We start from the raw sequence: 23,702 nt of genomic DNA on the forward strand, positions 1-23,702 counted from the left end.
CGGGGTTGGTTTATCTGAACTGTAAATTTGGGTGACATTTGTATGCCCTAAAGGGAATATTGTCCAGCACTGTGTTGGTGTTTCCTCAGTTAGTTCTAGCCACAAACACCCTGCAGATGTGCACCCTGGAGAAGTCTTGGCTGAAAGCAGAGTCTCACAGGGCTGTTTGTGGCACAAACAGATTTGCAGGTGTTAAGGAGGGGAGTGGGAGAGACCAGAGGGGTGCTGAACATCTTCCATCCAGGACCAAGGTGGAGGCTGCTTTGGCACAGAACGTTTCTGTCTCACCATTCAGACTCACCTCAGTCTCTTTGGTTCTCCTTGAAACCAAACCACTCTTGAAACCCAGCCTGCTGTGCAGTTTCCCCAGCCCCAAATGAGTCTGGGGGAGCAGGGAGGTGAAGTCACCTCTTCAGCCATGAGGAACCAGCAGGGGGACCTTGCCAAGCTGGAATTGCGTTAGGTGGGACCACATTTGGCTGCACCAGGACTGGCTGACTTGGCAGCAAATTCCTTGCCCATAATTGCTGTGCTGACACTTTCACAGTTGAACTCTGGTGTGAGAAAGGCAAGCACACAGCTCCTCACGTGCAGGGCCAAAATTAGCCTTCTGTTAGGATTATTCTTATAAGGAAAAGATCAGCAATCCAGGGAAGAGTGTCACCCGGATGCTTCACACTTCCTGGCGTGGGGTTTTCTGTGGGAGATGATGGAGCAGATCATGTGTGTGGTGGGAACCTCAGATTGCTGTGACGTAGGAAAGGCACAAGATGAGGTTGCAAAACATTTTCTTGCAGCAGAGTGAAAAATGGGTTCCCCTCTTTCTAAGTGCAAAAAGAGAGGAAGGAGAACTTGGACTCTGCTTATGCTGCATATGTTGTTTGTCTTCATTTTGGAGACTGATTTGTCTCATTTAAGGATGGAATACCCTGAGATTAACTCAGGTGCTTGAGCCCGGTGCTAAGGATGCCAAGGTCTCACGTTCAATCCCTGCATGGGCCACTCACTTCAGAGCTGGGCTCCACAGTCCTGCTGGGTGCCTTCCCCCTCAGACTATTCTGAGATTCTGTGACTAAAATGGGAATTCCTCTCCTGATGCCAGCTCTGATTTTCCTTTCAGAGGGACTGTCTGATAATCTGCTCCTCAGCTTATTTTTGCAAGAGGAATGGAATTGCCTGCTGTAACTTGGCCTCACCCATTCATCTTTTCCCATGTGGCTCTTGGAGGGCTCCCAAAACTCTTCTTTGAGAAGGTTCTTTCTGCCTGCGCAGCCCACGAGCCATTATTCTCTTTGCTTGTGCCACCTGCAACTCCTCTGCCAACAAAACTGTCCCATTTTTGCCTTTTTTTTTGTGCTACCATTTCCCTGACTCCTGCTCTCGGACACAGAGGTCATTCATGTTCTCCTGATCCTGTTCCTGACCTTCTCTGTGGGAATTGGAGCTTCCCTGTTGCATGTTAACTGCCAGCCATGGCAGATAGGAAATGCTGATATCTGATGGCTTATAATAATGAAGATACCCAGAAATAACCTTCCTCTCTCAATCTTATTACCAAGATGGGGTAATATCCCCATGGTGGGGATACACTCAGCACCTGAGGAAAAGCTGAGCCACCTGTGAGGAAGCAAAGGGTGGGAGGTAGGAGCCAGTTGACACATGAGAATGTTTATTCTGAAGCTTTTATTGAAGTATTAACGAGAAAAGCATTATCCCAACAGGTTGTTCCAGGAGCAGCAGTGTTCACTACTCGGGCACTGGTTGAGGCATTTAGTGGCAGATGTGGTAGAAGCCTTAAAATCTGAGGTTGTGCCTGATTTGGTGAACTCTGCCAGTGTAAATTCTGAAATGGGGAAGAGCAAGGCAGAGGTTGGCTCATCCAGCCACTCATCCTTCCCTGGAATGGGGACATGGACAGAGGGTCATGGTCTGGTGGGCGGCCCGTGGGGGACGGGATGGGAGGGGAGCACTGAGGTGTCATAAATAGTCACCCATGGGTGATGCCTCTGGGACAGGGCTCATCCAGGGCTGGTCGCTGCTGCTCTGCGTGGCACTGCTGCAGGTAAGCTGGGAAGTGGGGAGAAGTTCCCTGGGCTTTGCTGGAATCTCTGTGCTTTTGGTCATGGAGGTGTGCTGGCAGAAGGGAGTCCTGCTTTGGACACAGGACCAAAGCACTTTGGCTTTGCCTCCCCTGCACAGGGGTTTGTCTGTGTTGGCCGAGGAGCTGCTTGCTCAGGGGATGTATGGAAGGGACAGCACACCCTGGGAGCTTCCCAGGGTAAAGACCTCCTGCCATCCCCAGGGAGAGGACAGCGGTGGAGGGGAAGGAGAGTGCTTGGAGAGGTGGAGGGGAGATGAGGAGAAAGGTGAGAGCCCAGGCTGTGAGCTCAGAGGAGCTGGAGCTGTTCCAGAAGGTGGTGGGGAGGTGGGACTCGGTAGAGGGCACTCATGGCTGTGGGAGGAAACGACCACACACAATCCCTGGACTGCAGGCAGGACCTCACTGGGTCCAAGAGGCCCTTAATTCCCTATAACCAAGGCAGGGAGGATGGAAATCGAGAGAGGTGGGATTCTAGGATGTGTGGAGCTGATGCCCCCCCGCAGGTGTCTCAGAGCCCTGTTCCTCCGTGCTCAGCCCTCCCCAGTGCCCTGCTGGGACTGGCGTGGCCAGACCCGAGCAGACCCTGCTGGACTGGTGTCCCCCAGCCCCTCGGGCCGTGCCAGGGCTGGATGTGCTGCCCTGGCCACTCCTCCCTGGCGCTGAGGCCCTGCAGGAGGGGGCTGAGCGCTCTTCCCACAGAACCAACCACGCGGTGCCGCAGCCGCTTCTGCTTCGCAAAGCCAGAGCAAGAAACAGCTTGACCTGGGGCACTTGTGCAAAATGGGCTGCAGTCTAGCAGGAAAGGAGAAAATGCATAAGCCAAACTTCAAGCCAAAAGAGCTCAGGGTAGAGAACAACTGGGAGGCAGGACAACAGCAAACCTGCTATTTTCATCAGTCCAGAGTGACCAAAGGACATCCTGTACAAAAAGGGTCTTGTAGGTGCAGAAGAGAGGCAATTTTGGACAAGGTATCTCACCTGGAGATGGGCAGGTGCTTTCTAGATAAACTCATAACTTAGTAAGATGCCCGTGGGACTGGAGGATAGGTAATAATGTTTTCTTAATTGAATTGAATTGCTTCAGCATACTCAGACGTATGGTAGGACTAGTGCGTGACAGGGATGGAATTGCAGTCTGATTCAATTGGAGACCAATTTGCTTTCACAAGCAAAGGAGGATTTTGCCTCTTTCTTGGCTTCCTCCTGCTCGTTGTAAACACTGAAAGCCAAATTGAGCTGTGGTGGGCGGTTGGCTCCCTGCAGTAACATTTTTCATAGAACGTCAGACTGGTTTTGGTTGGAAGGGACCTTAAAGACCATCTTCCCCTGCCAGGAGCTGGGACACATTTTGGAAGAGCCACACAAGTCTTGGGGTTTGGTGTGGGAACACCAGTGGCAAAGAAGTATTATAATTTCCATTGGAAATTGCCCTCAAGTAGGGGCAGTGCCAGCAGGGTGGGCTGACACCCAAAAGCACAACCCAGCAACTCCCACCCACCCACAGCTGTGAGATGGGCTCGGGTGGGGAAGCCTCGGGTCGCTGCGGGGCCAAATGCAGCCCTTTCTTCTCCTCCTCCTCCTCCTCCCCGTGCCCATGCAGGACAGCCATGTGTGTGGGGAAGTGCAGCCGGATCGTGGGTCCCTGCCTGCTGGTGCTGGGCACGCTCTCCATGGCAGCCAGCATCCTCCTGCTCTTCCCTGGCGGAGCATCCAAGTACCTGCTGGAGGGGCACATCAGCAGCCACGCCAGGGCCGTGCCGGGTGTCTGGGGAGGCGGCATCGCCGTGAGTACCGCGGGACGCACCCGCCCTTCCTGCCGGGTCTGGAGCGGGGCCAGAGGGATGGAGCAGGGCAGCTGGCTCCCCTTTGTCCCCCAGCTGTGGTTTCGTCCCTGCAGGTGCTGCTGGCAGCGACCCACGTCACGGCGCTGGGGTGGCAGCGCTCCGGCTGCTCCGGCTGCGGCGCCCGCCACAGCGTAAGCGGGGCCGGGACCCGGGCTGGGGCGGGCTGGGGCGGGATGTGGCCGTGTCCCAGCTCCTCCGTGGCCCTGCGGTGGGACAAGGGCAGGGATCTCCTCTGCCGTGGCCCCGCGGTGGGTTGTGGCGGGGCCCCCCTGTCCTGTGTTGGGCACAGAGCCCTTTCTCGCGGTCCCACGGTGGGATGCGGCGAACGCCCCCTGTCCCACAGCGGGTGCTGGGTGCTGCTCTCCAATGGCCCTGTGGCAGGGTGCCACCTCCGCAGGGGACAGGGCTCCAGTGCGTGCTGGGATGGGCTCTGCAGGTCGCTACCCACTTCTGCCATCCCAGTGCTGCCTCCATCCTCAGCCACAGCTGGGCAGGGCGGTTTTCCCCCCTCCCAAACTCTGCTGGCAAGCTGCAGCTGCGTTTTGATGCCCCCTGACCCTCTGTGTCCCCCACGGGTGCTCCCTGCAGGCGTTCCTGTCCGTGGTGCTCTCCAAGCTGGCGCTCCTGGGCGCTGCCGCCTGCTTCGTCCTCTGCGGGGTGGGGCTGACCAACGGCCCCCTCTGCTTCTACAACACCTCCGAGCCCGGCCTCGGGCACACAGCCCTCTGGGGCTACCCCTTCCTGGATGCCATTGACCAGGGGCCTGATGCCAGGTGAGGGCTCAGTCACCGGTGCTGCCTCATCAATTTATTGCTAATTAAGTGGATTAATGAAAGGGGTGGGGTGGGTGCCCTATGGTCTGCTGCTGGTGGTGGTGGTTGATGCAGAAGCCTGGTAGCTCAAGGAATCCTCACCTTCCATGGATTTCTACATGGTGCTTTCCATCTTCAGCACCCTCCCACCTCCCAGCTGAGGTAATTGTAATATCAACTAACAGAATAGAACTCAAATAAGAAGTTGCAGCATTGTTTGCTCATTTATTATGAAGTGTAATCATCCCTTTGTATTCACTGTTCGAACCCCACTGCTCCCATTTCTTTACTTCAGACTCTTACCAACATTTCATCGTATCTGAACCCATGGTTAATGTTTTATTCCAATGTTTTTTGCACTGGAATATCTTGACGTTCTTGCTTCCAATGGTCAGGTCAATTCTCAGAGATGGCAGAATTAGTTATTGTATAGGCTTCTTTCCCTCCTGTCACTATATGTGCTACAAAATAATTCTGTTCTCTTTTTAGATTCACAGACATGCGTAAATGTGATTCTTCTAACCATTCTTTTTCTTGCCTGCTCCTTTCTTTTTTGCTTCTAAGCTTTTATTGTGCTCATCCTCTGAATGAAGGATGGGGTGTCTGGGGGATACTAGGGTTCTGGACCTGCTGCAGGCAGCATCCTGCACCTTCTCCCCTTCCTGTCACACAGGGCTGAGAACTACCTGTACAATTGGAGAGCCTGGAGCATCTGCCTGGAGCCCGAGGGCATCGTGACCTGGCACGTCGTCCTGTTCTCCCTGCTGCTGCTCATCAGCGTGGCCGAGATGGTGCTGGCCTTGCTCCAGATCCTCAACGGCTGCCTCGGCTGCCTCTGCGGCTTCTGTGACGGCAAGTAGGGCCCGGTGGCGGTGCCAGGAGGAGGTGTCACCTCGGGTGTCACCTGGCACACTCCACGGAGAGGGCACAGCAGGAGCTGTGACACCAACCCAGTGCAAGAGCCCTGTGCGAGACTGACAGAGCCCTCATGGGGAATGGACACCCCAGGTGTTGAGGCGGCTCGTGGGGCTGATGTGCCAAGGGCTGCTCCTGTGCAGATGCCCTGGCTCGGGCCATGTCCCTTCCCTTGGGGCTGGTGGCCATTCGGGGTTGGGAACTGGCCCGGTGAGGGATGGAGGTGAGGACCTGGCTTCCAGCATCCCGGCATGAGCCCAGCAGCTGCCTCAGCCACTCCTGTGCTACTGAAAGGAGGCAGAGAACCAATTTTCTGACACAGTTTGGAGCATTAAGAAGCAGGCATTCCTTATCACGAGGTGGAAACACGCAGGATATCTCCTCTAACCCAATGTGTGTTGTGAAGCTTCACGACGGGAGGTTTGTTCCATCATGATCAGACAGATTCATGACAAGGGGGCTTCTTAGAGAACACATAAACATCACTTTTCCTAGAACCAGTTTACCAGTTTACCTCCATACCTCCATCCCTTCCTGGAAGTCCTCTTTTGATCCTAGAAAGTTGTCTACGGGGGTGTCTGGTGGTTGTACTCACTGAGTGCCCCAATACTGTGATCTTGCCTTGAGCGTCTCTCAGGGCACGGGCTCCTGTTCCTTGTTACATAACTTTGCCACAAAAGTCACAATGTTCCTCATTACCTCTTTCTCCACTGGTTCCAGCTGTGTTCAGCATCCCGTTTGCCTACTTCTACACCCTTTTATCTCCTTCCTAGTTGGTGTTTAAGTTCTATTTTGCAACTTCAAGGGAACTGAAAATTTCTATTTTACGTATTGTCTGTCACTTGTCAGCCTCCACCCACCCCGGTGGAAAATGAGACATGGTGGTGTCACAGACTGAAGAGTTGGACACACTTGTTAATCAGTTTCGTTAATCAGTTCCTAATTAGGGCAGTTGAGCTGGTGTTTGTCACCTGCACAGGCCAGGACAGGTGAAGGAGCCCCGAGGAGCTGAGCTGGGGCACTTGGATGGAATTGTGCTGGGGGAGGCAAAGCTGGAATTGAGGTGTAACCCCCAAAGTTCACCCACACACAAGTGTCAGGAGCAGCTGCTGCTCCTTCCCGATAGCAGGACCCCACTCCTCTGCTCAACCCCCTCCCATAACCTTTACAGGACGCAGCGTGGGCCTGGGCCTGCCCGTGCTGGGAGGGGGTTTGTCCCCAGAGTGACAAGGGTCGGAGGAGAGCAGTGATGGCCATGGCACATTAGAAAACCAAATCCCAGACCAGACAAAACAGTGACTGGGCCATTGGGGTGGCTGAACCCCAGCTGGCACCTGAGCACCACCCAGCCACTCACCCCTGTGCCGTGGGGGGGGGGACAGAATCAGAGGGGTAAAAGTGAGACATCTCCTGGGTTGACATAAAAACACTTTAATAATTGAAATAATAATAATAAATTGTAATGAAAAGGAAAATAACAAAGAGAGAGAACTAAAAGCCCAGACAGAGAAGTAATGCAATACAAACATTTCTTTATCATCAGCCCAAATATAAAACCCAGCCCCATCCCAGCTACAATGAAGGAACGGAACTCTACCCCAACCCAAACCCTCAGAGTGACTTCAGAGAGACCATTGAGAAAAAGAAAGAATTTAACATTATATGTTAAATTTCATGAAAAAGAAAGAATTTAACATTATATACCATGTTTATATAGTATAACTATTTATAACAAGGGGAGGAAAGCCCTCGGGGCAGGGTGGTGATACCAGGTATGGCACAGCTGGAGCACCACATCCCCCTGAGCCAGCACACAGGGATGGCACAGGGTACCCCTGGCTGCCTCCCCCCTGCTCTGCTGGTTTTGCCCCCCAATATCTGTTTCCAGAGGCGGCTCTTGCTTGGAGAGGAGCCTGGGGCTGGGCTGGGGGCAAAAGCCTCCCCACCCAAGATAGAATTAAAAAAATAGCAATAAAAATGAGATAGACCCCAGTGTGGGGACAGTAACACACCTGTGTGCGATGTGGCCGTGCTGGATGGTGGCAGGACCCAGCCTATGGGTTGGTGCTCCAGGATCCAGCACTGGGGTGCTGGGGGGAGCTGACCTGGGCGGGCTCTAGGAGATGAGGCAGCTCCTCCACCTCCTCTTCCTCCCGCGGCTCCGGCGGGGAGCAGCGGCTGTCAGGGGGATGTTCTGGAGCACGTCGTGCAGCGTGAACATGCTGAAGGAGATCTGCTCGTAGGGAGACCTCATCCCGTTCTCATAGAGGCAGGCGAAGGCGATGGCCGTGCCGCCGGCCACCGGCGCGTCCCTGTAGGGCAGCTCCACGTACGCCAGGTCCGAGTAAGCGCTCGGGCCCTCGTAGATGACCCAGGGCTCTGTCCAGCTCTCTGCGTCCCTGGGGAAGGTGCTCAGGTGAACCCCCATGTTCACCCGTGACATGGAGCTGGTGGGGTGGGAGTAGAGGATCCATGTTGGTGCTTGGAAGAAGGGGGTGGGGCTGGGGGTTGCTGCAGAGTCCCCCTGGACCAAGGTGAGACTGTGGGCATCATCGTGATGCCCTGGTATAGGACAGTCCTCATCAGGCTCATCTGCCTCATGGTGGTTGCCAGTGGGCAGCTCAGCACCTCCTGCCTGGCGGGTGGGCAGGTGCCCAAACCCCCGGAGCGCCCCAGGAAGCAGCCGGCAAACTGAGCCCTGGAGGGGCGTCGCGGTGTCCCGGGAGGCGGCGGGGACATACACGAGCGGCGCGGGGAAGCCAATGACACTGCCGTGACAGCCGTGGGGGGGCTCCACCAGCCGCTGGACCAGCTGCCCCCCGTGGAAGACAGCCCCGTCATCCGTGCTGAGCGCCTGGACCCTGAAGCCCAAGGGGCTGCGGGCGTTGCAGTAGAGGACGTTGGATCCGTCCTCCTCGTCCACAGAGACCAGCTGGCACTCGCCCGTCTGCAGGTTGGGGATGAACTCCCCGAAGCGCCAGCCGCGGCCGTGGTCGTCGCTGTAGAAGGCAAAGGAGTGCGGGGTGGTCTTGCAGAGCTGCCCAAAGCACTCCTTGCAGTCGATGTGGTAACTGTAGGCAGGCACCAGCAGCCGGCCAGAACGCAGCTGGATCCCGTGCCCGGGGCCCAGCGCGAACGTCGCCCAGTCTGGGGAGCGGAGATGGGATGGGGTGAAGGTGGGATGGGGTAAAGAGTGACTCCCACGGTGCCCTGCCGTGCCCAATGTGGAAAGGTCCCCAGGGCTTCCTCTCAGTCAAGCCAAGCCAAGTGGTGGGGTGGGAGGGCAACAAGAGTCCAGTGCTGCCTAGGGGTCCTCACACATGCTCCCCCATGGCTATGGGGCCTCTCCATCTTCTCCCCACTCTCAGTAACTGATATGCATACTCCCTCCATCCCTTTTCCCCTCTGCTTGAGGTCCTCTTCCACCTTTTTTGGAAGCTTGTGGGATTCCTATGTCGAAGTCACCCCCAGCAATGTGACTGGTGGCTCCAGGAGACCAAAACCCAGGGCTCCCCCCATGCTGGCTGCTCTCCCCTCTCCTCATCCCCTGCAGCTGGGTACCTTTGATGGTCGCCCCAATGACCTGCTGCGTCAGGTCTGTGGCTGTGCTCCAGCTCAGGCCCTGGTCAGCGCTGGTGACACAGCAGAGGCGGGTGACATTTTGGCCAGTGACAATCTGGTAGGCTTCGGGTGTCCTGCCCAGCACCGTGATGAAGAAGAGGAAGAGGGTGCCCGTGAACTCATCGTAGAGTGGGCAGGGGTTCATTGACCGATGGTGCTGCAGCGTTGCCGTCTCCAGCACACGCATGTCTTCCCACTGCCCAGGGAGGAGGAGGAGGAGGACAGGACAGAGAGAGGTAAGGACCATCCCAACTTTTTGCCCAGAGCTGAAGTGCTCCTGGATGGGTTGGATGGGGCTTGGAGCAACCAGGGATAGCGGAAGGTGTCCCTGCTCATGGCAGGGCATGGAATGAGATGGCCTTTGAGGTCCCTTCCAACCAAAACCAACCCTGTGATTCACTCCACCCATGCCAGCCCCCTCTCCCCATGTGGATGTCTCCAGGAGCCTGGCTGTGCCACACCCGAGTGATGAGGACAGTCCCCACGCTGGCGCACCCCAGTCCCACCTCCACGTAGCTGCCGTAGATGGTGCCGCGGCGCAGCACCAGCAGGTTGGCGTGGGCATCGTCGGCGCTGAGCCGCTCCTCGGCGAATGCCAGCAGCTTGGCCGCGCAGGGCAGGTAGAGCAGGGCGGGCACGCGGTACGTGACGCCGTTGGACTCCTTCTCGAAGAGCACGGTCCGGGCCGGGAAGTGCCGGGAGCCCATGGCAGCTGCAGCAAGAAGGTTGTGGTGGGCTGATGAAGGCGGGGAGACCGGCTGCTGGGCATGGCCAGGGGCACGGGGCTGTCCTTGGAAGGGTGTGGGTTTAACTTGGTGGGCTTGGGTCTGGGTAACCCCCTGGGAGCAGGAGCTGAGGGACAGGGCGGGGGTGGAGAGGGGCTGAGTGTGCACTGGCAAGTCACCACAGCTCAGAGGTGGGTCAGGGCATAAGGTACCAGCGAGGAGGCTGACCTGGGGACCCCAAAATAAAATAAAATTAATTTGATCTTTAAGATGCTTGTCAGGGAAATCAAGGCCAGTGAGCAAAGAGCAGGGTGAGATCTACAGCTCCATGCTCTCCTCCAGCAGGCATTGGGAGGGCAGAGACCTCCCGAGCAGCCCAGGCTCATGGCAACAGGGTCAGGGAGTGCTCCCGTTCCTCTGCTGCCTCCAGTGCCACGGACCCAGCTGACCCCTTGTTTCCCCTCCTCTGTGGGGGGAACCTGAGGTGCACAGCGTGGACAGTGGTGTCCCCAGCTGAGCTGTCCCTGTGGCAGTGGGTGAGAGCTGTTCCCAAAGCCTTTCCTGTCCCCAGCTAACATGTCCCTACGTTTTCCTGGAGATTATCACCACAGAAGGAGATGGCATCCACTCCAGGCTCAGCTGGAGCAGTCACGAGCCACTCTCCCCTGTGGTTTCATCAGGAGCTTTTGCTGATTCGACAGCCCCCGGAGAAAGTGAAGGCACTCACCGGGTCCCGCTCAGCTGGAATGTCGCCTCTGTCCCTCGGCCGCACCACGGAGTAACGCCGGCTTTCCGCAGAGCTGTCGCCTCACTGCTTCGCCGCCACCCCCTCTCCTCGCAGGGTCCCCCCTCCGACGGGTCACGGGGCTCCCACGGCGGTGCCCGGCAGAAATCCCTGAGTCAGCAGTGGCGCTGCCGCGGCGCCCGTGGCACAAAGGCGCCGTTATGGGCCCGGGCAGAGCCGGGGGCCCCGCGGCCGCCGAGCCACCTCGCTCGGACCCCCGGGAGGGGAAGTAAGAGGATCCATGGGGCGGGAATTGCATCTCCTGCCTCATTTCCCTCCTCCTGCAGGCTGGGAGAGGCTAGACTTCCCTGTCCAGGGGCTCCAGCCCATGGTCACCACAGTCCACCCCGCCGTGAGCTCCCCAGCCTGGGAGCTGTGGTCCAGAGGGTCCCAGCCCTCCCAGGACCCCCAACCTTCCGTGGACCTCCAGCCCTTCCAGCCCTTCCAGGATCCCCAGCCCTATCAGGACCCCCAGCACCACAGAATCTACAGACTTCCCAGGAACCCCAGCCCTCCCAGGTTCCCCACCTACACATAGATCAGCTACTAAGAATATATTTTATACCTATATTCCAATATTCCATCTCTGTGATCAGTTTAGCTAAAAGGGCTTGGCAAAATTAATATGGCAAATCATGGATCAGAAGCTCCAAGGGGAAAACTGAGGTGGAGGCTGCAGAACTGCCAGGGAAGGGCCCCTGGGATGGCCCAGGGTGACCACGTGCGGCTCCAGCAGCTCCGCCTGGCTGCTACAAAAGCCTCGGTTAATTTTAGTGAGGGAAAGTGCTGTTAATCTGTGTTGTTCCTGCTGGACACCTGGGTTAACCTGGGTTAACCCCTGCCTCAGCTGCCAAACACAACTGAGGAAAATCCTGGCTCTGCTTCTCACCCCTCTCCCCCTGACAGCATCACTCCTGCTTCCTAGCTGGAGCTGCTGCCCCACAGCTTCACCCCCAAGGCAACATCTGGACCCCAGATCCATCCTCCCCATCCTGCCATCCAGGGCCCTGCTTCTGTGGCAGTGCCAGGAAGGTTTGTGAGGATGGCAGCACCAAGCTCGATGGATTTGGTGTCATTGCTTGTCACCTGCTCGCAACACATCTGTCAGTGCCAACTTACATAGACAAAACCCCAGAATTTTTTAAGCTGGACCAACATCTCCTCCTGCTCGTGCTGGTCAGGGCAGCAGTGGGGACCTGGATGCACCAGTGTGCCCAAAGCTGCTCCTCACTCCATCCCCTCCTAATCCATGCTGGAGAGTTTGGCCAACACAGCAATGGGAGCCCCAAAAAAGCGTCTGCTGATAAAGGGCTTTGGGGATGATTGCACCCAAAGGAACATCCATGCCCAGGCACCCTTGCCTGAGAGCGAGGGGCAAAACCACAAAACGTCCTCCCAGGGGAGCTCCGAGCTCTCCCACATGGGACAGAGTCCCATTCACCTGGTGACAAATGTGACAGGCACAGCTTACAAGCCACTGGGCAAGGCAGCCAGCCTGCCTGGCTTTGGGCAGGATGCCTGAGACCCCCACACCAAAGGCAGCTCCAGCAGCGTGTGGTGATTAGTCCTCACTGAGTGTGGACTAACCTCACGCACCATCTCTCCTGCTTCTTCGAGCACTGCATCCCCTTGTCACACTCCCCTCACTTCCCTCCCTGTCCCCTAAACCCTCCAAAGTCAGGACTTGCTCCAGTGAGCTGTGACCAGACTGATGCAACGATGGATATCAAATAAAATCAAATGAAGGCAAATGATCACACTCCTGATTAATGATTAAGAGGCTGGAATGTCTTGGCCGGCTGCAGCCAGCCTGGCTCCCTCCAGCCAGGAGCAGGCAGGTGGGATCACCCAGGATCTGGACAATGCAAAGCCTTTGGCTCAAGGTCCCCAAAAAGAGACCAACCACCAACTTGGTGTCCCTAAACAAAGCCCCCGCTGCATCCCTCTCATGCACAAGAGTCCTGTGGGTCAGTTACACGTCAGACAAGGGGTGATGCAAAACAGTGGGAAGCCACAGTGGGTTGCCACATGTCCTAGTTGGACCCTGGAAGCTGCATCTTCTCCTGGAGACTGGTCCACAGCAATGGCAACCCCACATCTTTCCTCTTCTTGTGTGGGTGTTGGACAGCATAAAGGTAGGACGTGTACTGGAGCTCTGGTATGACCATTTTCTGGCAGGTTCTCAGAGTCGTGTTGTCCAAGTCTTGTTTGAGGTTGTAACCCAGGATATTTGCAGCCCCTGACTGGAAAGGCAAGAGAGCTTTATTCCTGATGTGATCCTTCCTCACTGCCTCCTGCTCTGAGAGACAAGTCTCCATGAGCTCCTTCTGTCTGATCCGCAGGTGATCCACCTCCTTTTCCAGCACCTCAAGCCCTATGGTCTGCTCAATTCTCCTCCAGAAGCTCTGGTTGAAGTGCAGGTAGAGCTTCCAGTCCAGCGAGCACCACGCTTTTATCTGCTCCTCACTTTCTGGTGTCAACATCTGGACAGTGTCCTGGCTTCTAGAATTGAGCTTGAAGTAAATCACGTCATCCAGATCCCAGCACAAAGTGTGCTTCAAGAGGATCATGGACTCATCAAAGTAGTCTGCTATCAAGATGAGGTGGAAGTTCTGCTCGATCTCCTCCAGGACAGCCTGGGTGTAGTTCGTGTCATCCTCCGCATTGTTATCATAGCCAAAGTCAAACCACATGATATTCCTGGCGTAGATGTTTTTCCTATAATCTGCTGGGTGGTAATACTTTGTGGGTGATTCCAGGAACTTGTTCACGTTCTTGGAGCTCCTGAAGGCAGGCACAGAGTCCTTGTAGTAGATGTAGGAAGACTCCAGCAGAGGAATGGGGTTCCTCAGGATGGAGAAGTAGAAGGTATTGGCTGCCATCACCTTTTTTACCTATTTGTGGGAGGAAGAAGAGGTTAGTCTTGTCCCAAACAAGTTTCTCCTCAGGTGTCATGGCTCTTTCTTACCTCCGAGGGGTTAAACCGCAGGTGATTGCACATGATGTTGTAATTTTGGCCTATGGTTTCAAAGCCCTCCACAAAGTGGGCCACGAAAGTCCTTGGGTATCCCAGGTGGAAGAGCTGGTCAGCAGGGAGGGCGACAGTGAGGTTGTACCTCTCTGCGAACCTGAACATGATGTTGAGCACAGTGCTGCTGGCAGTCTTGTGGGTTTTGAGGAACATGACGTTTGTCTTGGCATGGCACAGCGTGGGAGGGATCAGCAGCTCCTCGTGGCTCTTTGAGATTCTGCAGGAAGGTGACACATGGGGCAAAGAGACTCTCTGGTGCTGCACCCCATCTCTGAGACCTGGCAAAGCCAAATCCAGGTGCTCCTCTGACACCACACCTGCAGATGGTCCAAGGCTGCATCCAAATCAGCCCCAACCCTCCAGTGTAGATGTTTTCCCCCTCCAGTTTTCCCCCTCTCCAGATTCTCACTTACCAAAGACTTCAGCTCAATCCCCTTTTTCCCACACAGCTGGTTTGGTCCCTAAGAGGCTGCACTTTGGCTAATTCAATTCCTTCCCCAAACATGGATCTAGGACCTAGTTTTGAGCCACCATCCTTTGAACATTAGCCCAAGGCCTCATGAGAAATAAATCAGGTGTCAGAGATCAGGTCCCAGCTGCTCCAGGCACAGGAAATTGTGCAACCTTGCTTCTGCCTCACCTGTAATTATTATTCTTCATATGGAAGAATCCTGAGAGGCAGGAAAGTCCCAGGCAGAAGCTGAAAATGATGAGACACCTGGCATGCCTGGAAAAAAAGAAGAGTTTCAGTGGATTTTTATCCAATAGTCCTTCCCCAAACCACATTTCACATCTTGACCTCAGGAACTTTAATCAATGCGAGCACAGTTTTAAATCTCAGTTTTGGCAGCCACCTTTGGACCATGAGCTGTGTTAGAGGCAAGACAGTGAGAAATTGCACTTTCACTATTACTCTTCTAGTTCAGCCTTTGGCAAGACACAGTGTGCTTCAGGCAGAGCCTAAGCTCTTCCCACAGCCTCCTGCTCTGCTTGGCTGCCTTTTGTTTTGCTTTTCTTTTGGTTTTCTGGGGCTTTAGAGCTTATTCACTATTCAAACTCCTAGATTATTCACCAGAAAACGAGCCCTTTGTAGGGATATAAAGACTTCCCTGGTGAGAAACCTGAGCAGCTCCTGTAATCACATCACTCCATAAGATGGGGATTGGGAAAAAAACCCACTAAAATGAGGAAAAAATCCACTAAACTGAGGTTCTTTTGCAATATAAATAGGATTTTTCAAGACAGAAAATCAAGTAACCCAACAGCACCTGTAAGGGATTTATTACATCCCACTTTGAAATGGGGGGGGGGGGGATAATGATGAGAGGAGTCTTTTCCAGCACTAATTAAGCAACCACGATGTATCAAAGGTTACCTGCACATTGCAGGGGTTTGGAATGGGATGGTCTTTAATGTCTCTTCCAATTCAAACAATTCTATGATACCATGATCACCAGTGTACTCCAGCTGGGACACAGAGGGGATCTTCTGAGGGTTTGATGCCCACCTAAAAGGAGTTTTTCACCACCAAGTTTGATCTCACTTCTCTCACCCTAGAAGCTTTTTTAGCTCTGTGTGAATCTCATATTTGCAGACATGGCCAAAATGCAGCAGATCTGGCTCAGCCTTTACACTGTTTTGAGAAGATATAATCCCAATTTACAGCATGGTATGGTCACACTTGTGGTTTCCACTTTCCAAAGGCAGCAAGCAAGCCTTCAAGCCTTCCTCCACGAGCCCTTCCCAAAGCCAGGGAAGACCCCCATCCATAGCTGGTACCAACCTCTGACAGGAATTTGCAGCACAGCTTCTCCTCGAAGAGTTTCAAGACAGACCTGCCGACAAGATTTCATCAAGATTTCCTGAATTTTTGGCCTCAGGCCTGTTAGGAGGATGGGAGTGGGACAATCCCCTGTCCTTGGAGATGAGATGAGAGAAGAAAGCAGAGGAGCCCATGGGCAGTGAACAGGCTACATGCAGCCCCCGCACCAATCTTCCTGGTCTTTCATTTAAACTGAGGCTGCCTTATATCTGATGCTTTTCCAAAGCACATCATCCTGCCTGCCTGGAGGTCCTTCCTAAGCTGACATCCTCCTGCTGCACCTTTTCTGTTGAGTTTAATGGGTGCAGTAACAGTCCATTTATTAATTTAGGGGAGCCAAGGGCAGGGATCAAGGAGATCCCAGGGAAGAGTGTGGGAAAATAGAGACCCTGGGGATGAGAGGAGGGTTGCAGGTACACAGGGTGCAGGCCAGTGCACTCATGGAGTCCTGCCCCCATCACCCCCTGGGCTTGGGCACCCACAGTTGCACTTGCAGGGCTGTCACTGGCTCCAGCGTGACATCCCCCCACACACTGTGGGAATAAGGTGGCTGAATAAACAAATCTCTCACAGAGGAAACTGATGGCACCTTTCCCTCCTCTTACAACAAGCCTCCATCATTTCTGCACATCTTGTGCTTGGAAACAAATGAGCTCTTGAAATGTTTTTACTGACAGAAAGCATGTAGGATCTTCACCTGGAGCATACATAGTATTTCGAACACAGTGTGACTGCTCTCCCAGAAAACAGCACAGGGCCAGTGTGGGATTTGCTACAGACCTTGCTTCCAGCATTCATTCCAGAATGAGTAAGATATGACAACTGTTTGAAATTCTGCAGAGAACGATTACATTTCAGGCACTCTATGCTTCAAATACATGTAATGGAAATTATGAGAATATCAAGAAGCATTTGGAAAATGCTCTCATGCACCTGGTGTGGCATTTGAGGTTGTCCTTTGCAGGAACAGGAGTTGCACTCGATGATCCCTGTGGATCCCTTCCAGCTCAGAATATTCTGATTCTATGCCTGCAAACCTGCACTGCGGTTTCACCCCTGCTTGGCCCCCACCACCCTGGCACATCTCTGTGAGAGCCTTCAGCTGTGTTCCCTCAGTGTCACACACCCCCCTTTGTCACAACACTGCAAGTCTCTGCACAGCATCATGGAATTGTTTAGGTTGCAAAATAACTCTAAGATCTGGTGAAGCAAAGTTCAAGAGAGAAAGCCCAAATTTGAATGCTGTACTGAGGTTACCTGAACGAGCCTGGAAGACCTTTGAGCAGCACATGGGAGCTGACTGCTAAAACACAAAATTCTCAGAAGCCAAAAAACCCACGGAGCACTTGGCAGGGCTGGTGCCAGAGGTTCCACTTGCCTTTCCAGCCCATTCTGTGCTATCTCCCCTCTGGGAAGAAAACACGGAAATCTACCTCTCTTAGAGGTGCAGCTTTAGATGCTTTAAGGCTTGGGACCCCCTTCTTGTTCCTTTGGCTAAAGCCGAAAATAACAGACATCTGCATCAAACTAACAAGGTCCTTTTAAATTAAAAGACCTGGAACACAGGCAAGAAATACTAATGGAAAAATGAATCCCTTCCCTGCAGCAAATTGTAACTAACTCTATAGGTTATTAACAACTTCCAGGGATGACTTGAACCAGACCTTCCTGCAAAACAAGTTTTTGTTCAGCACCCCAAGCACTCAGATCCCTCTGCCCTTACCTTGGAGTGCACCCAGGGCTTTTCATGCTGCTGCAAGCTGGGAAATATCTCCTTTTGCAAATCGACTCCAGTGCCTGTTTGTCTCCTCTGGCGCTCAGTGGCCAAGTCTCTATTCCTAGCATCCGTTCACTGCTATAAATGTCTGGGATGGGTGAGGACAAAGGGAGTGGCTAGGTGTTCCCAGCAGTGGGTGGGAGTTAATTAATAAGCCATGAAAAGCACTGGTATGGCAGGACATCAACACAGGTATAAAGAGCTGCCTCGGGACACTGTGTTTGCAGCAGTTTTGCTGGGAAGGAAAGGTTGAACCGGGATTCCTTAGAGGGGATCCCTTTCTCCCCTGGCTGCAGGAGGGAGGCTCACAGTAGGATCCAGGGTTGGTGGAGGACCTTTGTCACCCTGCACAACATCACATCACCAGGGGCCATGGTCAGTGCCTGCTGTCCCTTTTATCTGCTTCTTGCTCAATGGGTAAGGATAGGAATTCCCTGCTGGACACATTTGGCAAGAGCAAATTAGGGACAACAGCAAATCAGGAATGGTGTTCACCTATGGAAAATTCCTCTTAAAACATTTAGACTTCAAACTTTTTGGTAAAAATGCAATTATTGTAGCTGGAGGTTAAGAGCTTAACAGACTTGGCTGTATCCAGGCCTTGCGAGGGAGAAATCTTGCCCCTAAAGGGGCATTATTTTATGCTTTATCTCTGGTGTCATTAACAACTGTTACAATTCATATTATGCAAGAATTTTAGATTCCACTGAGGCTGCTGTACACTAGGACTTAACACGATGGTTGCAATTTGCCCTGGGAGAGCAGAATCTGTCCCACAAGTCTGGAGGTGGGGTCAACTCCCTGCTCCCCATACTGGGATGAAGACAATGCTCTCCTCATTTGGGCAACTAAAAGTGTACCCACATCTCCCAGCCTTGGATTAGGGGAGATTGTTGTTACTTTGGTCTTTTATAGCCATGCCGTGATCCATGCACCTCCTGGTAGTCCCCTTTCCCTCCCCACACACAGTGCCACCCTTCTAACCCTTGTATGCTGTTGGTGGGGGGCCAAATCCTCAGCACTCCAGGATCCTTCACCTACATTGCTACATTTCCAGAGCACCCGAATACACAGCATTTCTTTTTAAATCACAGCTTCCCCAGACCAGCCCCAACTCCAGCGCTTACCAAGATGCAGAGATTAGCAAGGTGTAGGGTTGCTTTCCTTGAGTTTCTTAGTAGAACCTGAGTCAATGTGCTCTTTTATGGAGAATTTCTAGGGTTACTCTTGGCATAGCACCAGCTGCTGCTGGCAGGGGGGGCACGTTTCAGTGACCTCTTTCTCCTGTTACATTACACACGTCAGCTGTGCCATTTCTCGCTCAGGAGCCGGTAGAGCCCACGGATCACAAAAGCCCATTTTTTACACTTTTACAATTGATTCATTGCTCTCTCCTGGGGTGTCATACATGAATCATCAGCTTTAGTTATGCCAAAAAAAAAAAAATGGTGCCAGGCACAAATACTTGTCCTCATGTGGAGGTGGGCTGCTCAGAGACTGGGGCAGGGAAGGGGCAGCCAGGTGACACAGAATTAATGAGTTGGGGTGAGATTCATCACTCCATCCTGCCTCTGCTTCCTGTTGGAGGTCAGGCCCTGGGGGAGTTGGCCCCTTGCAGCAGGATGGCGAGAATCAGAAGGTGGAAGTGCAAAAACTCGTGGGTTCTGATAAGGGCAGTTTATCAGGTAAAGCAAAACCTGCACAAGCAAGCAAATCAAAAGGAATTCACTCCCTGCCTCCCACCACAGGCAGGTGTTCGGCCATTCCAGGAAAGCTGGGCTCCATCACGCGTAATGGTGACTTGGGAACAACCCCATTCCTCCTTCCTCCCCAGCTTTTATTGCTGAGCACAGCCTCTTCCAGTGTGGGAGACCTCTGTGCTCAGTCAGGGTCAGCTGCGTCTCCCCCAGCTCCTTGCACACTCCAGTCCCATGCTGGTGGGGCAGGGTGAAGAGCAGAACAGGCCTTGATGTTGTGTAAGCACCACTCAGCAACAGCTACAACATTCCTGTGCTTCCATCGCTGATCCAAACACAGATCCAGACCAGCCACTGTCAAGAAAATTAACTCTATCCCAGCCATAATCCTGTACAGAGACAGGCAAAACCAGTAGAGAGAGCCAAGTCCTTACCTTGCCAGAAGACCACTGGTTCTAAGTGTGGAGCATTCACAACATTCTAGTATTTAAGTCTGTCTCAGAAAAATTAGAATTTTGGACAAGAAACTCCTGTCACAATGATTCTTTCTAAAAATACACATACATGTACCCACCCTGTCTCTCCCTCCTATAAACAACAGTGCACCGCTACATGAAAGCATCACTGAGAACACATAAGTAAGGTCTAGGAAAGAGAAAATAACCCTACACTAACTCCTCCCTTGTATTCCCCCAGGGAACTGCTTTATTGTTTAGTGTAACGAACAACAGTAAAACTCACATGGAGCTTTAGGATCTTCAAGTGTAAGGAAGATGGTTAAATGGAGCCATGCCAGAACTTCCCTGGCCACAGCACAGGTTTGTGTGTCTCCCTCCCGAGCACCCTCTCTGTACACAGCTGAAAAAGAGAACTATGGAAAGTTCCACTTCCTAAAAAAAGCCTTTCATATGGAAAGTCTGTATTTTACACAGTGATAGTCAGTAGTTTAGGGGGGGGGAAAGAAAGAATGGTGTAGGAAAAAGGCAGAAAATATAAACAGCCTGATCCTGAAAGAACTAGTTGCATCAGCCTATCCTGGCAGAAAGCAAATCCTGCATATTTCTTTTCCAACGACATCATGGACTTCCCATAGTTTTTCATCACTCCACACCCAAGCAGCCTCTGTTGCACAGGCTATCTTCTCTTTTCAGAGCCACAGAATTCCAGAACCATTTGGGCTGGGAGAGACCTCCAAGACCAGTGAGTTCAGCCCGTGATCAATCCCCACCTTGTAATCAGCCCAGAGCACTGAATGCCACATCCAGGTGTTCCTTGAACACCTCCAGGGATGGGGACTCCAGCACCTCCCTGGGCAGCCCCTGCAATGCCTGACCACCCTTTCCATGACAAAATTCTTCCTTTGCAAATGATGGCATTGTTCACTTTGCTTCACCCCAGAAGAGGACAATCAGCTCCTCTCTGACTCGTCCTGAAGGATGAAGGGAGAGGTGGGGAGCATGCCATAGTGGAGAGAAAGGATTGAATGGACAAGAGTGGAGAGCAAGACTAGATAGTGACAGGCCATGGAACATATGGAGGTATTTCTGACAAAAGCATCCATGTGGCCGAGCTGAGAGAGGTGTGAACTTAGAACTGTACTGAGAAGGCATTGCAACACATTGCTGAGCACAAGCCAGCATCTTGAGTGCAATCTGACAGCGTGCAGCCTTGTAGCGATTGTGTTCTGCCTCAGAACAGAAGAAAACACTCTTTAGGATGGTTTTTCTTCCAAGAACAAGGCTCTGGATGGAACATTTATTTCACTGCTCTGTGGAAGAGCCAACATCACTGAAAAGCAGGTTGTGGAGAAGATGGCTACTGCATAAGACACCACCTTCCCTACTTCTCATGGCATCCAGTAAGGCTTTCCTAAAAAGCACACGTGAGTAAAATCCATCAATGGGCTCCCTCTGAGCACAGCCAGAGCCAGCTTATTACCTGTCCCACAGCCCACCCAGGCAGTCCAGGAGAATCACAGAATCACAGGATGGTTTAGGTTGGAAGCTCACTTTGTTCCAACCTCCCTGCCATGGGCAGGGGACAGCCTTCCATTAGGCCAGGCCACTCAAATCTCTGTTCAGCCTAGAGAAAATTGTGGGAAAGAGCATAACAGGCTTTGCTGACATCCTGCCCATGTTGACAGAAAACATCCTTTTGCTGTAAAAGGTCATCAGCTTAGTGACACTATTTACCTTTAGAAAATCCTGACTCTTTCTTATCACCACCTGCTTCATCTGGATACAAGAGAGCCTAGGTTATGAGAGACACGTATCAGGAAATATGGATATGACTAACAAACACCAAGTAAGCCAGAAGATGAATGATTCACTTCCCTCTGTAGCTGAAGGGTGACAATGTGGTTTTGTACAACAAACCATAAATTACAAAGCAGACTGTAGCACATAAAACCAAACCCCAAAACCAACAAAACCCTTCATGTTAGAATAGAACAGTTCAGCTGGAAGGAACTTAGGACAATCATCTGATAAAACTGCTTGACCAGTTCAGGGCTGCCCTAAAGTTGCACCATTGCTCAAATGCCTCTTAAACACTGACAGTCTGGGGCATCAAGCATCTCTGCAGGAAGCCTGGTGCAGTGTTTGATTATATGCTCTATAAAGAAACACTTCCTAATGTCCAGCCTCAACCTCCCCTGGCCCTGCTTTGAGATCAGCATTCCCATAAGATCATCACTTCCTTCTCCATGCTCCCTCCTCAGGAAGCTGCAGAGGGGGATGAGGTTGTCCCTCAGCCTCCTTCTCTCCAAACCAGACAAACCCAGAGCCCTCAGCCTCCTCCCAGGTCACGCCTTCCAGCATGCCTTCCATGGTTCTCCTCTCACTCCAGCACCTTCCCACCGTCTCTAACGCTGGAGTGCTCTGGGTGAGGCCGCCCCAGTGCTGAGCACAGCCAGGCCATCCCCTCTCCTGGCCCGCTGCCCACGCTGTGTCAGGTGCCCCCAGGATGCCACCTGCCCTCCTGGCCATGGTTCCTGCTGAGCTGCTGCCAACCAGCACGCCCAGACCCTTCCAGAGGGCTGCTCCCCAGCCACTCCTCTCCCAGCTTACGCTCGTGCTCAGCCTTGCTCCACCCAAGTGCAGAACCCAGCACTTGGACTCAGTAATTCTGTGCCACTGGCATTGCCCCATGGTGCATCTGTGCAGATCCCTCTGCAAGGCCTCTTGTCCCTCCAGAGTCCACAGCACTCCCAGCACAGAGTCACAGAGTTTGGGTTTGGGTTGGAAGGGACCTGAAAGCCCACCTCACTCTACTTCTCTGCTATGGGAAGGGACAACTTCCACTAGACCAGGTTGCTCCAAGCCCCATCCTTTTGGATTATCACTCCAGGTTATCCCAGATATTATCCAGGATAGGATAATTTTACACCTCCCTGTGAGAGCAAATCATGATTTGCTGGGAAGAACAGATTGGAAGTCAAGAAAGCAGAATACTGGCATGCCTAGAGCCTGCCCCTGGTCCCAGCAGGAGGGCTGGGATCCCCCCCCTCATCCTGGCTCCTGCTATTTCTCCTCCAGTTAATAAAATCCAGAAGCTGGGCCTCCAGCACCCTCTTCTCTGGCCAGTCCTTCCAGCAGTGCAAACCTGTACATGGGACAACACTGATGCTTACTGGGAAAGTCTGGAGGTGGCATCACTAAAGAGGCCATAGCCAGATGCTGCTGTGGGCTTTGGGATAAGTGTATTAGATAAAACAAGTGAGGAAGTGTCTCAGGTTTAGCTGGGTGCATATTAAATTACCATCTGTTAAAGGCAGGGCAGTTCTCTTCTGTTCACTGGGCAGTTTTTATCTCCCACAACCAATCCTCCTTCCAGGAGATCTCTTCTGTTCATGCCCAGTGAGTGTCCCTGCATGGCTGAGAAAATTCCATCATCCCATGGGGAGATGCTCTGCCCAGGGGAGGAGCCAAGCATTCCTACCTGGATATAATATGAGATTTTGGGACACCACAGCAGCTTTCTTCTCCACTGCATTTCCAGAGGAAGACCAATTTTCCTCTGAAGGTGGTGTAGATCACCACCACTGGACCTTCAGAGGAAAACTTCACCCTTCTCCAGGATTCCTGCTCCAGCAGAAGCACAGCTGGCACTGCAGGAGGGCTGCAGCCACCATTTAATGGGACTGCTGCCACCACCCTGACCCACAAAGTGTCAGGTCCTATTCTGACTCTTGTCAGTGGGTTTTTTTTTTTGTTGTTGTTTTTTGTACTATTGCATTTGTATTTTAATTTTCCTAGTAAAGAACTGTTATTCCTATTCCCATATCTTTGCCTGAGAGCCTCTTAGTTTCAAAGTCATAATAATTCGAAGAGAGGGGACTTACATTTTCCATTTCACAGGAGGCTCCTGCCTTCACTAGCAGACACCTGTCTTTTCAAACCAGGACAGGAAAAGCAACACCTTCACTTGGAAGACTTGCATCCACAGGTTTTCCTGTGTCTCTGATGCTTCACTTGCACAGCCTAAGTGAGAAAATGCTTCCTTTGGCTGCTGTCACTCATAAATCAGAGCAGACACAAGGGGAGAGAGAGTTGGGATACTCATACACACACAG

The 23,702-nt window shown here is 52.8% G+C and overlaps 3 protein-coding genes across 6 annotated transcripts; 1 reads left to right on the forward strand and 2 right to left on the reverse strand.

Moving 5' to 3' along the window:
• Window positions 1-3,545: 3,545 nt before the first annotated feature.
• On the forward strand, window positions 3,546-7,031 carry TM4SF19 (transmembrane 4 L six family member 19). The gene is made up of 4 exons (XM_053952232.1): window positions 3,546-3,885; window positions 3,999-4,076; window positions 4,534-4,718; window positions 5,431-7,031. Exons 1-4 carry the CDS (start codon window positions 3,613-3,615, stop codon window positions 5,615-5,617), a joined length of 723 nt encoding a protein of 240 aa, XP_053808207.1. The 5' UTR covers window positions 3,546-3,612; the 3' UTR covers window positions 5,618-7,031.
• A 56-nt stretch (window positions 7,032-7,087) lies between these two features.
• Window positions 7,088-14,540, reverse strand: NEU4 (neuraminidase 4). Of its 3 annotated transcripts, XM_053952217.1 has the most exons (5): window positions 14,474-14,540; window positions 10,746-10,930; window positions 9,800-10,005; window positions 9,234-9,489; window positions 7,088-8,819 (listed from the first exon to the last, which is right to left on the reverse strand). In XM_053952217.1, exons 3-5 carry the CDS (start codon window positions 9,998-10,000, stop codon window positions 7,789-7,791), a joined length of 1,488 nt encoding a protein of 495 aa, XP_053808192.1. In that variant the 5' UTR covers window positions 10,001-10,005; window positions 10,746-10,930; window positions 14,474-14,540; the 3' UTR covers window positions 7,088-7,788. The 3 variants fall into 3 exon arrangements, with proteins under 3 accessions (XP_053808192.1, XP_053808191.1, XP_053808189.1); XM_053952216.1 differs by lacking the exon at window positions 14,474-14,540 and having other exon boundaries at window positions 10,746-12,466; XM_053952214.1 differs by lacking the exons at window positions 9,800-10,005; window positions 10,746-10,930; window positions 14,474-14,540 and having other exon boundaries at window positions 9,234-9,793.
• On the reverse strand, window positions 12,549-23,701 carry GAL3ST2 (galactose-3-O-sulfotransferase 2). Of its 2 annotated transcripts, XM_053952221.1 has the most exons (4): window positions 23,472-23,701; window positions 14,474-14,560; window positions 13,771-14,050; window positions 12,549-13,696 (listed from the first exon to the last, which is right to left on the reverse strand). In XM_053952221.1, coding segments are annotated over exons 1-4 (1,230 nt in total). In that variant the 5' UTR covers window positions 23,474-23,701; the 3' UTR covers window positions 12,549-12,835. The 2 variants fall into 2 exon arrangements, with proteins under 2 accessions (XP_053808196.1, XP_053808195.1); XM_053952220.1 differs by lacking the exon at window positions 23,472-23,701 and having other exon boundaries at window positions 14,474-15,076.
• Window position 23,702: the final 1 nt, after the last annotated feature.

Source organism: Vidua chalybeata, chromosome 10 (assembly GCF_026979565.1).
Source record: "Vidua chalybeata isolate OUT-0048 chromosome 10, bVidCha1 merged haplotype, whole genome shotgun sequence".
Lineage (NCBI taxonomy): Eukaryota > Metazoa > Chordata > Aves > Passeriformes > Viduidae > Vidua > Vidua chalybeata.